The sequence below is a fragment of the Diabrotica virgifera genome, chromosome 6 (genome assembly GCF_917563875.1).
Source record: "Diabrotica virgifera virgifera chromosome 6, PGI_DIABVI_V3a".
Lineage (NCBI taxonomy): Eukaryota > Metazoa > Arthropoda > Insecta > Coleoptera > Chrysomelidae > Diabrotica > Diabrotica virgifera.
This window is the reverse complement of record NC_065448.1, coordinates 184,516,779-184,533,614: the sequence shown is the minus strand read 5'-3', so window position 1 is coordinate 184,533,614 and position 16,836 is coordinate 184,516,779. Positions and strand designations below refer to the sequence as shown.

Here is a 16,836-nt window from a genome sequence, read left to right as displayed (position 1 = left end):
TTCTTAAGGACTTCAAAACGCAAAAGACATACAGGGTGTTTCTTTTGAAATAAGAAAGTTCATTAGATTTCCAGAAAAACGGAAGATCTGACAACAATGTAATTATCACTATAATATCGGCTGTATTAGAAAACCCCTACCCACCAAAACCTATAAAAATCGTGCAAGACGTTTCCGAGATAATTGGGGGTTTCTATACATAAAACTCACTCTGTATATTATAATTACTATAATAATAATATTATATTAATACGCATTAATTGGTTCAATATTTCATTGCAATCAATTTGAACTTTTTATGATAAAATTAGTCAATTAGTCAGTATTTCGAATGTATATCTTGAATCTAGGTATAAAAAATACGACTATATTAGTTGCAATAAATTATCAAACTGATAATATACAGTGTGTCGCATTTAAGATGAAGACACCCCTATATTTCGGCTATCAAAATATATACAGATTTGAAATTTGGCACAGTCATACAGGATGATGGTTCACAATTTTTAAAATAGTCAACTGAAATTTAAATTTTAAACGCGGTCTACTGCGAATCCACAAACAGGGTGAATTTTCGATATGCGATTCGATTTGCTTCGCGTTAGAGATATCGAAAAAAGTTATTTGGAAAAGCTGTTCCAAATATTATTATAAGCCCACATACCAAATTTCATGACAAAATTCACACTTTTAGTGTTTTTTCAGTTGTTGTAATCAGGATCCTAAATTCTAAAATTGGCTGTCCCGAGATGCATTTCGAGACAGCTAAAAACGGTTTTTTCAATTTTTTTGCTCTTTCCGCTCAGATATTAAAAATTCTGCCTCTGCCATTCAAAAGAACGACACAAAATACACAGAAAAATACTATTTAAAAGTTGCCCAAATCATATTTACATAACTTAAAAAATTTTTTGAAAATTTCAAAAATTTTTCCTGGGCTCATTTTTTATTACAAAATCTGAAAAAAATCGGGCTGTTTTGTATTCAAAATATACATCCTCTTGAATTTTTTCAGATTTTTTAAAAAATTGCGCTCACAAAAAAATAAAACTTAAAAATTCTTCTTTTCTCGATTTAACAGGTTTTAGCACCTCTGGGAAGCTAAAAATTTGCACGAGGGCATAATTTTATATCCTTTATCGAAAACATAAGTAGCTGGGCTGATCGGTGCGGGGGCATTTTTGACCATCTTATCCCGCTATAGCCTTTGAATATTATTAATTAGGTCATAAACACATTACAGCAATGTTCTATTGCTGTTAGTTACAAAACTGGAAATGCACAGTGGTTGAAAAATTATTCTGCTTCATGATATAGCTCTCTTTTTTACAGATTCTCCTCTGTAAGGACAAACTTTCTAATTTTGTGTTTTTTGGATTCCCTGCTTACAAAAATAACATAACATCAAATAAAAACCGTGAATAATGCCTTAATTGTGCAAATATTCAACTGGCACACTGTACTTTAAAAGGCATTAATAAAATGAGTTCCTACTTTTATCGGTTAATGTGAGCAAAACAACAGCAAATTATGCTTCATTAAGCCTCCTAAGGCGGTGCGGGGTGTAGCTGCACCCCAAACCTTCTTTTTCTCACCTATGTATTTTAATATATATTTTTTTATTTTTGTCTAATTTTTCATTCGCATTAAATTCAATTCTACACGCATTCCATCCATTACATTATAGCATGTAAAACTCTTTGTACTTACGTGCTTTTTTGGAAAAGTGACTCTGGGGTTCAGTAATGCATAACGTTTAATGTCGTTAACGTTAACCGTAATTGTTTGTAATAGTAGAGTTCGCTTGGTAATAAAATCCGGAAGATTTTACTAGAGTCGGTGCGGCTTCTTGTGTAGGATGATTTATCACACCCAGAAGCTGGGCCGCCGAGAGGGATGACCGAGCCCCGCTAAAAAGTGAAGTGCGGGCCCCTGGCAAAAAGTGGAGAGCGAAAAAAATTGTTTAATTTTTATAGAAATCAAATTATTAATAATAAATAATAAGAAACATTTCATATAAATTTGATTAAATTTTGATAGATCTATTGCCTATAATAGTGAAAATATTTATAGGTTTGGATCCCGTGTATGAAACAAAGTTGATTAATAGCAAGCTGAAAATTTATTAATAGCTTAAGGGGGTCTAGTCGGACAAACTTTGATATATAGGAACACTGGAACAGGGGAAGTTTTAATTGTGGAACAGGTTAAAAATTTGGAACGGTCAGACCACGAAAACGTCACATGTATTTTGTCCGACAGAACTTATAATTGATTTGTTACCCTTTCATTAAACTCTTATGCAAAAATCAGGCTGCTATTTATCACCAAATGGGAATTATAATTAGCTGAACACGTAGAATATGTCAAATGACAGGAATTGTGACAGGTGATAAATAGCAGTCTGATTTTTGCATGAGAGTTTAATGAAAGGGTAACAAATCAAATTGGAAGTTCTGTCGTACAAAATACATGTGACGTTTTCGTGGTCTGACCGTTCCAAATTTTTAACCTGTTCCACAATTAAAACTTCCCCTGTTCCAGTGTTCCCATATATCAAAGTTTATCCGACTAGACATCCTTAAGCTATTAACAAATTTTCAGCTTGCTATTAACCAACTTTTTTTTTCATACGCGGGACCCAGACCTATTATATTAAAGGTGCTTTTCGAGTTTTCTGATTGGCAAAAATAAAATGTCTCTAATATTTTGAAAAATCGCATGTTTTTGCCAAATCCTTTTCAATTCATAAAGTTGATAGGCAACTAACTGATCCTGTTTCATTGTAGCTATCACTCATAGAATTTTTTATGCGAAGAAGAAAACTAAAGATTCTCTCTGCTTCTCTGTGACTGTCACCGGTAATGTGCAAAATATTCTTAACGCAATAACGATTCAAATTTGAGATATTTAATTTTATTAAGCAAATATAGTGGAGAAAGTTGACATTCACCAATATTACTTATCCTTGTATATCGCTCTCAAATTTGAGAGCTTGATAGATGAAAAATTTCATCTATCAATTCTTCACTGATGTCTTCTTTATAAAACTTGCGCAACACATACCTATATAAATTTTTTTCTTAATATTGTCGTCATCTTCATCTCGGAATATCCATAAAATGTTAAATAGCGTATGAATTTTATTTTCCGCATTAAATCTTCTGGTTAAATTGCTTATTATATGACAATATTAAATATTTGCCAGCGAAATATTGCACCGGGCTCAAAATTATCAGTCGCATCACTACTAGGCCCAGGCAAATCATCAAAAAATCTCACAAGCTTTTTGAGCCATTTTTCTTTATTTGATGTAGAATAGAATAGAATAGAAATATGCTTTATTGTCACTGAAAATTTTACAATTTTATGGACAAAGCTTAACATAGAGTCAGAGTTATGTAAATTTGTAAATTCTGGCTTTATTCCATAATTGCTGGTAACTAATTTAGATTCTTCAACATAGATTCTTCTGATTTTTTTTTAAATCTTCTAGAAGCCCTGATATATTTTTAATCTCCATATCCATACCATAGTTTTATCTGACTGCACTTTAGAATTTGACTCCTGTGATTTATTGCTGTAAAAATTTTAAACAAAATTATTATTATTATTATTATTATTATTAAATATAGCCGAGTATTAATTAAACGCATTATGGGCATAAAGTGAAGAGCAAAAAAAACGGGAAAAATTACGTCTTTGGTCTGGTCGACGCCGGGCCCCTTACATTGCCGGGCCCTGGTAAAATGTACCGGCTGTACCGCCCTCTCGGCGGCCCTGCCCAGAAGCATTTGTCAGCAACTTTCCCAATCGAATCCGTCAATACACGTGTAAGAATTATTCGTTTTCGTGGAATCAGTTTATATTTCAGTTTCTTCCCAAATCTTGTTGAGTGTAAGTTGGTTTGTGCAAGTGACACTTCGAAATTTTTATTGTTAAAGTATGGCTTGTTCATCCCGCTGGATCCCGCTTACCAAAAAAAAAAGTTGATTAATAGCAAGCTGAAAATTTGTTAATATCTTAATGGTGTCTAGTCGGACAAACTTTGATGTATGGGAACACTGGAACAGGGGTAGTTTTAATTGTGAAACAGGTTAAAAATTTGGAACGTCAGACTACGAAAACGTTCCATGTAGTTTGTCGGACAGAACTTTCAATTGATTTGTTACCATTTCATTAAACTCTCATGCAAAAATCAGACTGGTGTTTAGCACCAACTGGGCGTTTTAATGAGTGGAACACGAAGAACATGTCAAATGACAGGAATAATGTTGATTAGTAATAGCTATCTGATTTTTGCATGAGACTTTAATGAAAGGGTAACAAATTAATTGAATGTTCTGTCCGACAAAATACATTTTGTCGGTTTCGTAATCTGACGTTCCAAATTTTTAAACTGTTCCACAATTAAAACTTCCCCTGTCCCAGTGTTCCAGTGATCAAAGTTTGTCCGACTAGACACCGTTAAGCTAGTAACAAATTTTCAGCTTGCTATTAATCAACTTTTTTTTGGAACGCAGGATCCAGGTTTATCATATAAATTTCAAGATTCTCGATTTTGTACCGAAAAAGAACTAAGATTTTAGTTGACAACTATGATCCGGAATATGACCAAAAGTGGCAAACCAAGAAAATATTGACGAGAAGAGTAACAGAGAATTGCTTCACGAGAGTGAATCTGACGAACTCCTATAAACCTGAAATGATACTTCATTAGAACAAAACAAAAAGATCTGTCTGTCGATGTAGTAGACAAAATGGCAAAACAATTCACAACACAATGCCAAACATGCAGGTGGCTCGTGGTAATGTTTTATCACCTATTAGATATTTCAGCTATAAACGCTTTCAAATTTTGAAAAATAAAAAATACAAATTACGATGGGAAACATTTGGATGTAAGACGAAGTTTTTACGTAAAATGATGAAAATTGCATATCCTGAATTGGATTTTTCTGATATTCTACCTGCAGCTATTAGAGCTACGGGACCAGGTCGACAAAGTTGATGTCACTTACGCCAGAGAAAAAAGACCGAAAGTCACGTTATTACTCGATTCTGTGTAAAAACTTTGTTTGTGCTGCTCACTCTGTGCAATTTATCATGTGTTTGTCTTGCAACGATAATTAATTTTTGTTTAAGAAGAAATAAGTACTTTGTAAAATTATATTTCATATTACAATGAACAAGTTCTAATTATCTTTCAAATCAATTTCCGTGACGTTCACATAATAAAAAAAAAATGAATATACGGATGGGGTGGAGATGCACCCAGCACCGTTGTTTACGTAAGAATCTTAGACCAGGGTAATAAGCTAGACATAGACCATGTTCGGGACACTCAAAGATCCAGGTAGCTGACTACTTTTTTAGTTATTGTATACCTATAGGAAGAAAAGCTACCTGTTTCCTGCCTAGAGTTCGCGTCCGTTTTTTAATTATTAACCATTTAGTTCAAAAATCGCGATTTTTTCGATTTTTTGCACCCCTTTCAAAAGCTAAATAGTTGACATAAAATTACAAAATTTAATTTTTTAGAACATTAAAAATCCTTCAAAATGCCGATTTTTTAAAGTTAAAAAGTTAATTTGTTGCTACGCAAACTGCAGAATAAGTGAAAATCGTTATTTGTTAATAACTTTTACTAAAACTACCTTAGAACTTTAGTGTTTCACCCAAAGTTGGGTATTGGGGTACTTAACAAACCCTTAAAATTTGAGACCTATCCATTAATTAGTTTAAGAGTTATTCTAATTGTTTAACCCAGAGACCTTTATTTTGCAATAACATAAGACAGAAATTAATGAAGATAGGGCAATTCTGAGTATGCCAAATGAAATTAGAAAACTGATACTATCAAAATGTACTAAAAAACGATAAAAAGATTATCTAATAAGTATAGTCAAAAATCCTAATGCCAAATTTGTGAAATTTTGTAGTTTAAAAACATTTAGAATAACTTCAAAAATATTGTCTAGAAAAAGTCATTTTACATATTAGAAAAGCTGGTATTTTACACGAATTTTTAAAAATGTAGTTTAACTGGTGACTAGTCGTGGTAAGTGAAGGGGGAGCTGGGAGCCGACAAATGCACGAGTTCAAAAACTAAAAAAAGCAACTTAAAACTACTATCATTTTCTATATCTTGGGATCTACTGCATATTTTTTGATCGTCCTTTTTTTAATTTGTATGTAATTTTTCTGTACATTACAAATATGTAATTTGTCTAGACATTTATTAATTAATAAACAGTCTAATTTGTTTAAACAATTTTTGAAAAAATAATTTTTTCCCAAAATACATGATTTTAATCATACTATCCCTATTAATCATAGAAAAAGTTAAGGTATACTTTAATAAATAAATTATCTTCAATAAATAATTATCTAATAAAAATCATTTATTTATTAAAGTGTACTATTCCTTCAAAAAGTAAATTAATTCTATGTGGCGATCTAAATATTGACTACTCCAGTGTGTGTGCTGCTCAAGAATCTCTTCATTCTATCTTTGATTCCTTTGGTATAGGTATGCATGTAAATTCTCCAACCAGAATAACTAAAACTAGCTCTAGTATCATTGACTATGTCGTATCGTCTTTAGCTCCAAATTCTACTGACTGTACTGTTTTCAACTCTGGTTTCTCTGATCATGAAGCAGTATTGACTACATTTTGGTTAAAATCAAAAAATAATAGTGAAAACACGCAACGAAAATTGTTCCGTGTCTTTGGAGAACAAAATTTTCTAACATTTAAACACCTATGTCAAACAACTGACTGGGACTTCCGCTCTGTTGATGTCGACATCGAGTTTTCTAGATTCATAAAGTTATTGTCTGGTCTGGCATACGAATCCTTTCCTCTTAGGCCCATCAAAACTAAACATCGTAAACCCTGGTCAACTAGAGGTCTACGTATATCTGCAAAGAACATGCGCTCATTATCGTACCTAAAAAAATTCTCGGACAACATATCCTTCCATGATTTTTTTTTTTTTTTATTTATTTATTTATTGCTTATTTACAATCTACTTCAATACAGTAATAAGTAAATATAATGTATGTTGTTGGCTTGTGGCAGGTGTCGTCCATTGACGACTTTCTGGAATTTACCTAGCAGCTAGGTCTTCTGGCCAAAGTCTTTTCAGACGTCTGTCAACCAGTGGGGGGTTGAATAATTCATCTATGAGATGGTTTGGATGGTCTGCGCTGCGATTCATGTACCTTCTGGAGTGGTCAGCAATCACATCATTGATGAAGGGGATGTTGAGGTCTGCATGAAGGGTTTGGTTTGACACATACCATGGGGCTTTAGCTAACATACGAATAGTTTTTGACTGGAATGTCTGTAGTATTTTGGTGTTGGATGGTTTGCTACAGCCCCACAGCTCGATTCCGTATGTCCACACTGGTTTGAGTATTGTTTTATAGATGGTCAGTTTGTTTTCTAATGAAAGTTGCGATCTTCTGTTGATTAGCCAGCTCATATTTTTAACTTTTAGGTCGAGGTGTCGTCGTTTGGCTGCAATATGTGATTTCCAAGTAAGTTTTTCGTCTAGATGAAGGCCCAGGTACTTTACTTCTGTTTTTATTGGTATAGGTGAATTATTTAGGTGTAGTTGTGGACGTCTAATTCTTCGATTTGTGAAATTTACTTGACAAGACTTGTTTGTGTTGACGTTTATTTTCCAGCATTTAAGCCAGTCTTCTAGTTCATTGAGATGATTTTGCAATTTGTTAAATGCTAATATTTCGTTGATGTCTGATGCTAGTATACCAGTGTCATCCGCAAATGTTGCCATTAGTGTATTTTCGCTAATAGGAATATCAGCAGTGAAGATTTGGTAAAGGAATGGGCCAAGTACACTGCCTTGAGGTACTCCGGATTTTATTTGGTGGTAGTTGGATAGAGTACCTTCGTATTTAACTTGGAAGTATCTGTCGGACAAGTATGATTTAAGGAGGAGGTAGATTTGGTCAGTTAGCCCTTCCATGATTACGTTAGGCTTTATAAGAAAATTTACCATAAAGCCATAAAGGCCGCCAAGGAAATTTATTACAATGCGAGGCTGGCTAAATCAGGTAATGTTGCTAAGGAAACGTGGTCTATCGTAAATGAACTGAGAGATAAGACTTCTTCTCCCACCACAATCCCGACTTCTCCTGAGACCCTGAACAATTACTTTGTAAATGTGGCAAAAAATTTAACAAATACTATACCTCCTTCTCAGGATCCGATTTCATATCTTTCTCATAGGAATGTAAATAGTTTCTTTTTTACACCCATAGTATTAGGTGAACTACGCTCTACAATAAATGACATTAAAAATAAATCGTCATCTGGGACTGTTGGCCTCACTCTTAAAATGTTTTCTGCTCTACCTGATTGCACTTTAAACCATCTTACTACCTTAATAAACAGGTCATTCGAAACTGGGGTTTTTCCAAGCTGCCTTAAGACAGCGATAATTATTCCTATACACAAAGGAGGCGATAAAGATCTTGCTTCGAATTATCGCCCTATTGCACTCCTGCCCACGTTGTCGAAGATAATTGAAAGTCTGGTAAAAAAAAAGAATCTAATCTTTTCTGTTGAAATACAAATTGCTTACTCCACATCAATTTGGATTCCTGAGTGACAAATGCACGAATGATGCTATGTTCTTCCTTTTCGATCATGTTTACTCCAGTCTAAACAACCATCACTCTACAGCAACAATTTTCTGTGATTTCTCTAAAGCATTCGATTGTGTAAACCATAACATCTTGACTGACAAATTACAGCACTATGGATTTAGGGGAAAGGCTCTTAAATGGCTTAAATCATATCTTAATAAAAGAAGTCAGTTTGTAAGGGTTGACACGAAGACGTCTTCTTGCATGCCATTAGAATGTGGGGTACCTCAGGGTTCAGTTCTAGGCCCTATATTGTTTCTGATATACATAAATGACATCTCTAGTCTGAACATTAAAGGTAAAATATGTCTCTTTGCAGATGATACTAGTATTACTTGGAGTAACACGGATATTATGGATCTTCGCAATACCATAGCTACAGACCTAGTCACCATTATATCGTGGTGCGATTCGAATCTCCTGTTATTTAACGTTTCTAAAACCAAAGTCCTACCTTACAACAGTATGATGCAACCTTTAGTACTTAATAACAACAGTCTAGAGGTAGTTGAATCGGTGAAGTTCTTAGGGCTTATTGTGGATAAGTCTCTAAAATGGAACTTGCACATTGATGCCTTACACAAAAAATTAAGTTCTGCTTGTTTTGCGCTAAGATCAGTTGCTACGGAAATGAGTTTGTCAACATCTAGGACCGTTTATTATGCCCTTTTTGAGTCTCATCTTCGGTACGCCCTTCCATTCTGGGGTACGTGTTGTGCGACTCAATTTGAGCGTATTTTTAAACTACAAAAGAGAGCTCTTCGTTACTCCCTGAGACTCAATAGCAGAGTTCATTGCCAAGAATTCTTTAAAAAATTTAAAATATTAACTCTTCCTTCTTTGTTTGTTTTTGAATCCGTTTGTTTAATCCGCAAACATGCATCAGAAGGTCCAGAGAGACCCACTCACAACTATCCCCTTAGAAACGTGGAGCATAATCTTTATCTGCCAACCCCACGGTCTGAGCTGGTTAAGTGCTCTATACTATACAATTCGAGAAAAATGTACAATCACCTGCCATCTAACATCAAATCTATTGCAGCATTTCCCGCTTTTCGCAAGGCCTTGAAAGCTTATTTGCTGGAGAGAGCTTTTTATACAGTGAATGACTTTTTGATAAACGATTTGAATTCAGCAAATTGACTTGCAGGATTATTACTTTCGAGTACTTTTATACATATTTGCAGCGGCATAGAACTTTTGATTTACTTTCCCTTTCCCTTTTCCTCGTTCGCCTTCTTTTTGCTCTGACGTTGTATACATATTGTTTGCAAAATTTTAAATTTTTTAATGTGTACTTAATAAGTATAACATTATATTAAGTAGTATAACTCACGCCATTTACTTGGTGTCTGTTTCTGTTTTTGTTTTGTTTGTAGTTTTTTATTATTTTTTGTTTTTTATTGTATTTTTTATTTTGTATAAGCTTTGTCCACAAATTGGTAAAATTTTTTGACAATAAAGCATACCTTACTTAACTTTTTCTGTGATCGTTAATGATACTATGATTAAAAAATAGATTTTTGTAAAAAAATATTTTTTTAAGAATTGTTTAAACAAATTAGACTGTTTATTAATTAATAAATTTATAAACAAATTGCATATTTGTAATGTGCGTAAAAATTACATACCAATTAAAAAAAGAAACATCAAAATCCATTGAGTTGATCCGGAGATACAGCAAATTATATTCGTTTGAAATTTCTTTTTCGGTATTTTAACTCGCTGGATTTGTAGGTTTCCCCTAGTAATCGTTTGCACTACATTTTTGAAAAATCGTAGAGAGTGCTGTGAAGGTAAAATGTTTGTGCAAATTTTTCAAGAAAAAATACAAATCCCTTCTTTAAAATGGCATTAATGAGATTCCTTAATTATTATAAACAAATTAGCTGTGAATTAAAAAAAAAAACATATGGCTAACTTTGTCCCAAATGAGCCCAGGCTAAATTTTTTTATTTGAAAATTCGTGTTAAAATATTTTGAATATATAGTCAATAAGCATGTTTATGCTTTTAAGACTTTTTTACGTTTATTTTTGTGTAAGTAAACCGAAATTGTAAATTATTGTACTAACTATTAATTTGAATAAACGTATATTATTATTATTATATAAAAAGATTATTTCTACTGACAACATTTTTTAAACTTATTCTAAATGTTTATAAACTACAAAATTTAAAAAATTTGGCATTATAATTTTTGACCTTGTTAATCATTTTTTTATCTTTTTTTTAATACATTTTGATACTATCACTCTTCTACTTTCATTTGGCATACTCAGAATTGCTCTATCTTCATTATTTTTTGTCTTATCTTATTGCAAAATAAAGGTATCTGGGATAAACAAATAGAATAACTCTTAAACTAATTAATGGATCAGTCTCAAATTTTGAGGGTTTGTTAAGTACCCCAATATCCAACTTTGGGTGAAACACTAAAGTTTTAAGGTAGTTTTAGTAAAAGTTATTAACAAATAACGATTTTCACTTATTTTGCAGTTTGCGTAGCAACAAATTAACTTTTTTACTTTCAAAAATCGGCATTTTGAAGGTTTTTCAATGTTCTAAAAAACTAAATTTTGTAATTTTATGTCAACTATTTAGTTTTTGAATGGAGTGCAAAAAATCGCGAATTTTGCACTAAATTGTTAATAATTAAAAAACGGACGCGAACTCTAGGCAGGAAACAGGTAGGTTTTCTTCCTATAGGTCTACAATAACTAAAAAAGTAGTCAGCTACCTGGATCTTTTAGTGTCCCGAGAAAATCCTTATTACTTTGGACTATAAAGAAACGATACTCTCTTTCCTATGGCGCTACTGTGGACGTTAACCACACGCCTAAGTGATCTGGAATACGCCGACGATATCTGCCTGTTAGGACAAAGGTTCCAGGATGTGGCCGACCAATTGGAAACACTATCCACTGAGGCCAATAAAATAGGTTTAAAAATCAATATTGGTAAAACCAAGTCGATGAGAATAAATGCAAGGAACAACACGCTATTTAATATCGACAACAAGCAGATTGAAAATGTGGAGAACTTCACGTACCTTGGAAGTGTCATAACAGAAAGCGGAGGTATAGAAGACGATATTCGTATGAGGATACGAAAAGCTCAACAAACTTTCAGCATGCTTAACCCTGTTTGGAGGTCTGGAGAATATACTACAAGGACAAAGATCCGAATATTCCAGTCAAATGTTATGTCTGTTCTACTCTATGGATGTGAAACCTGGAAAGTGACAAAATACCTTACAGACAAATTGAAGGTCTTTGTTAACAAATGTCTACGAAGAATTGTTCGTATTTTCTGGCCAAACACCATCAGAAACGAAGATCTGCTACACCTGACCCAACAAAAGAGGGTAGAAAATGAAATCAAATACAGAAAGTGGGGGTGGATAGGTCACACACTCCGAAAAGATAGTTCCAGTATTGCAAAAAATGCCCTAGAGTGGAATCCCCAAGGAAAGAGAAAAAGAGGTCGCCCAGCACAAACTTGGAGAAGATCCATCATGGACGAGATAAGAAGTCAAGGAAAGTCTTAGAATGAGGTGAAGGCCCTAGCGTAAAATAGAACCCGATGGCGCGTTTTCACTGAAGCTCTATGCTCTACTTAGGAGTTCAAGAACATTATATATATATAAAAAACGGACGCGAACTCTAGGCAGGAAACAGGTAGGTTTTCTTCCTATAGGTCTAAAATAACTAAAAAAGTAGTCAGCTGCCTGGATCTTTGAGTGTCCCGAGAAAATCCTTATTACCCCGGACTATCTAGGCACCGTCTTACGAGGGTTAATACTTTCAATCTATAGATAGTCTTAAGATGGTAAGGTTTTCATTAGATATTTATTTTCAGGTGGAAACTTTCGGCCGATCATATGGCGAAAAATGCGAAGGCCAAATTATACAACGTCCTTCTTTTCCCCGACGGTTGGATAGTAGGTGCAGCTGAAGAATATTATCTAAGGTCGACGTGCATTCCGGAAGTAGTTCTTTTATTGTATGCTGTGTTGTACGAATCTGGTCAGCACGAAGAATGTGTTCAACTAGCAGATATTCTAGCTTCGGAAAAATATGGAATATATAAGGTACGTTTTTTTTTATTTTTACACTTTTGTTTTAGTATATTATAATGAATACTAATGGGAGAATGCTTTATAACCTAGCGGCAGCAACAGACAAATCAATTTATAATGAGCACTCACTTCAAATACAAAAAAAGAACATAAGGTAACATGGCTAATACCAGGAGCAACTGAGGGTAATCAAATAGATCATATTATTATTTTTAAAAAGTGAAGGAGAACAATTCACGCTGCCACGTCGTATCGAGGTGCAAATGCAGATTCTGACCACTTCCTGACCATGGAAATGAAAATAATTAAGACACAAAGAAATACACGAAAAGAAAAAATTGGAGCGTAAAGAAACTAGAGTCGGATACTGTTCACTATGATTATTCTAAAGAGTTTGCTTTATTCTAAAAGTTTTGAACCCTAATAACATGGAAGATACGTGGAAAGAAAGAAAAGGTCACATTTCACAGAAGTAGTAGAAGATAGCAGATAGCAGCAGAAAAAGTAATAGGATACAAACAAATAAAAAGGCAAAAATAATGGTATGACGAAGACTGCGAAACACCAACCAGGGAAAAAATCTAGCTCGGAAGAAGTGGCTGAAGACAGGTAGAGAAGAAGATTTGGAAGAGTATAGGAGAAAAAAGAAAGACTCAAACAAATGCTGTACAAACAAAAAAAAAAGATATGAAGTTATTAATCTACGACCTAATAAGGATTTTGGAAGAAGAAAGAATGCCCGAAGAATGGAAAACTGGACGGATATTTCCGATTCTAAAGAAAAGGGACACCATAAAATGCAACAACTATAGAGGAGTAACACTGTTAAACAGCTGCTACAAAATATTGACATCATTAATCAGACAAAGACTCTCAAAATACATTGAAAATAAAATAGGAGACTACCAGCATGGATTTAGAGAGGGAAGGCCAACGAAGGAAGTATTCGAAATAATGAAATAACAAATAATATAAAATTTAAAATCAATGGGAAAATCCCAATAGTTGGCTGTATACCATAGTTTAAAAAACTCATACAGTAGTAGTTTAAAACACAGTAGTTTACAGTAGTAGTATTACAGTAGTAGTAAAAACTTCAAATTGTATTCTGGTATAAAATCTTTTATTAACCTTCCGCCGGTAACGTGAATTCTTGTAACATAGTTGGTAACGTCGGTCTACGACACCGACTTTTTTAATAATGAATATCTTAGGTTGTGATTTTCTGTTAATATTTTGATGTGACTAAATATTTAGTATAACTATATTTAAATAACAATATAGTAAGAAATGATCAATATTTATTTATATTCGGGAAAAAAATGCACATAAAAAAATTGGCTTCTTTTAGATACTAACATAATTGACAAACAATTTACAAAAACATGTCAAGTTTTTGAATACAAAATACCAACAAACATATCGACAAGAGTTGAATTGTCACAAAAAAAATAAAATTATTCAACAAAGGTCCAACACAAACTGAAATTATTGTCCGTTTGTTTCCTCATTTTTTTATACACTCCACTGCACCGCACTGTACGGTTCTGGTTCGGAATTAGCAACAATTTCGTCAAAAACTTGTTGCAACCTGATTTGTTCTCTTTCATAATCAATATTCACATAAAACTCCTAAAATTAATATCTATTATTTAAACTGACTATTGACCAAAAACGACAAAAACTTACCGTTAAGTATAACATAAATGGTAACCTCGATCTCTCACACCGTCAGGTCAAATAACATATGAACTATCCACACTTGGCCACAGATTTTTCAAGACTAAATAGTGTGATGAGAATTTGAAAGCTACCTGCCCGCACAGACAAAAAAAATATGCGCATTTGAGTTTTACCGCGAAAAATCCATTACGTCGGTGTCAGGGACCGTACGTTACCACTCGAAGGTTAAAAACTATCTAAAAAGTCATCCAAATGGATTGCAAAACGTTTTCGTTCTAATTCAGAACATCTTCAGTGCCTAGAATGAAGTATATTTCCACGTTAGATTAAAGCAAAAAAGTTAAAATTGTGAATGTTAGAAAGAAAAAACATGTGGGAATACTTACATTCTGCAGAATAGTTTGAAACTAGCACACTATTTAAAGTGGTAACCCCATAATATATGGTTCACATATTATATATTAATGGAATATGTTGACTACAAGTCGATGTTGTTAGATATAATATAATAAAAAGTATTTTGTGGTACATGACTAAAAAAGATTGAGAATCGCTGCTTTAGAGTATCTATTTTCTGTTTATAAGTCTTATAAGTCTGTCTTATATTTGAAAAATATAAGACAGAAAATTTTAAAGAAATAACTTCTTTACGTGCCATCTCCGCGACGAAGGTTGGCAATCATCATTGATATTCTTACTTTTGACACTACAGCCCGAAAGAGTTCAGTTGAGCTGCATCCAAACCATTCTCTGAGATTTCTCAGCCAGGACATTTTTCTCCTACCTATGCTGTGCCTTCCTTGAATCTTTCCCTGCATAATTCATTTTAGGAGTTCATATCTGTCACCACGTGTTATATGACCCAAGTATTGAAGTTTTCTTATTTTGATGGAATCCAGTATCTCCCTGCTGTTCTGTATTCTTGTTAGTACTTCCTCATTGGTTATTCTGTCTGTCCAGGAGATTCTTAGCATTCTTCGTTATGTCCACATTTTAAATGCTTCCAATCTATTGAAACATTGTTTATTAACAGTCCATGTCTCCACACCATACAAAAGAACAAAAAATACATAACATTTTAGTACTCGCTTTCTAAGATTTAGGCTGAGGTATCTACTCCATAATATTTGTTTCATATTATTGAATGCATTTCCAGCCTTTTCTATTCTAATTCTGATTTCTTTGGCATAATCGTTTGTTTCACTAATGTTTGTCCCTAAATAGTTATATTTCTGAACTCGTTCTATCGTCTTATTATTTACGTGTAGATTGATGTTTCTAATATTTTTCTTTGATATAACCATGAATTTTGTTTTCTTTATGTTTAGTGACAGACCAAATTCTTCACTCGTTGCAACAATACTATCTAAAATTCTTTGTAGATCTGTAATAGTTTCTGCTGTAATAGTTTGTATTGTGTCATCAGCGTATTTACTTTCACATATGGGTAGGCCATTTATTTTTATGCCTGCTACTTCATCTTCTAATGCTTTTTTGAATATTTCTTCTGAGTATGCATTAAACAGTGATGGTGACAAGACACATCCCTGTCTAACGCCTCTTTTGATTTTTATTCTATTGGTGTTTAAATGATTTATCTTTATGACAGATTCTTGTTTCAAGAAATAACAAAAGAAATAACAATAACTGTTAATTTCCAAACTTAATAAAACTAAAAACGTAGAATAACATTTGCGAAACAATTGCATGTAGTCATAAAAATATACTTATATCTCTTATCGTAAGTTAGTCGGTGCACTTTGCATTCTCTCCGTTGTATACACGTTTAATTACCCACTTACTTTGTTCTTGATGACATGCTCGTATTAGACAAGTAAGATATCCAATTTAAACTTTATACTAAGACTCTTTTATTTTTTTGTTGTTAGGTGTACTCTAAGGAGAAGCTCGGCGAGATCTTAGTCAAACTTTGCGAAAGTTCCGTCGCTTTATTAAATGCAAAGAAGGATCCTTGGGGCAACGAGACCAGCGCTTGAGCAATTTTTTAACGTCTATGAGGTTTGATTTCTTTTTGGCCCACTGGGAGTTTCTACTTATTGTTAATTAACTACTTTAGAATTAAATTTTTTTATAACGAATGCCTTTTGTTCTTATTTTTTCCTCTCCGTTCTGAGTTAGTTATGCAATACTATCATTAAACATAAAAAGAAATGAAATATTATGCTACCAGGTAAGTACTATTCATGGATGCAACTGTAAAAATGATTTGAAAAACTAGGAAAGCTAGATATAGACAAGGCGAAAACGGCGGGTTCGTTGGAAAAATATTCCCATGAGATTTTTTTGCATAATCCCATTTGTAACACACCCCAGAATAAGGTTCAAGAAGGCGCCCACGAGAAAAGTGATCCAAATTTTTTTTTAATCAAATT

At 33.3% G+C, this 16,836-nt stretch overlaps 1 protein-coding gene across 1 annotated transcript in view; it reads left to right on the top strand.

Moving 5' to 3' along the window:
- Positions 1 to 16,542, top strand: part of LOC114331519 (nuclear pore complex protein Nup107) — a 68,637-nt gene extending 52,095 nt beyond the window's left edge. The window contains exons 10-11 of the mRNA XM_050653538.1: positions 12,541 to 12,772; positions 16,333 to 16,542. Coding sequence (XP_050509495.1) covers positions 12,541 to 12,772; positions 16,333 to 16,440 — 340 coding nt within the window. The 3' untranslated portion in view covers positions 16,441 to 16,542. The remainder of the gene's footprint in view (positions 1 to 12,540; positions 12,773 to 16,332) is intronic.
- Positions 16,543 to 16,836: the final 294 nt, after the last annotated feature.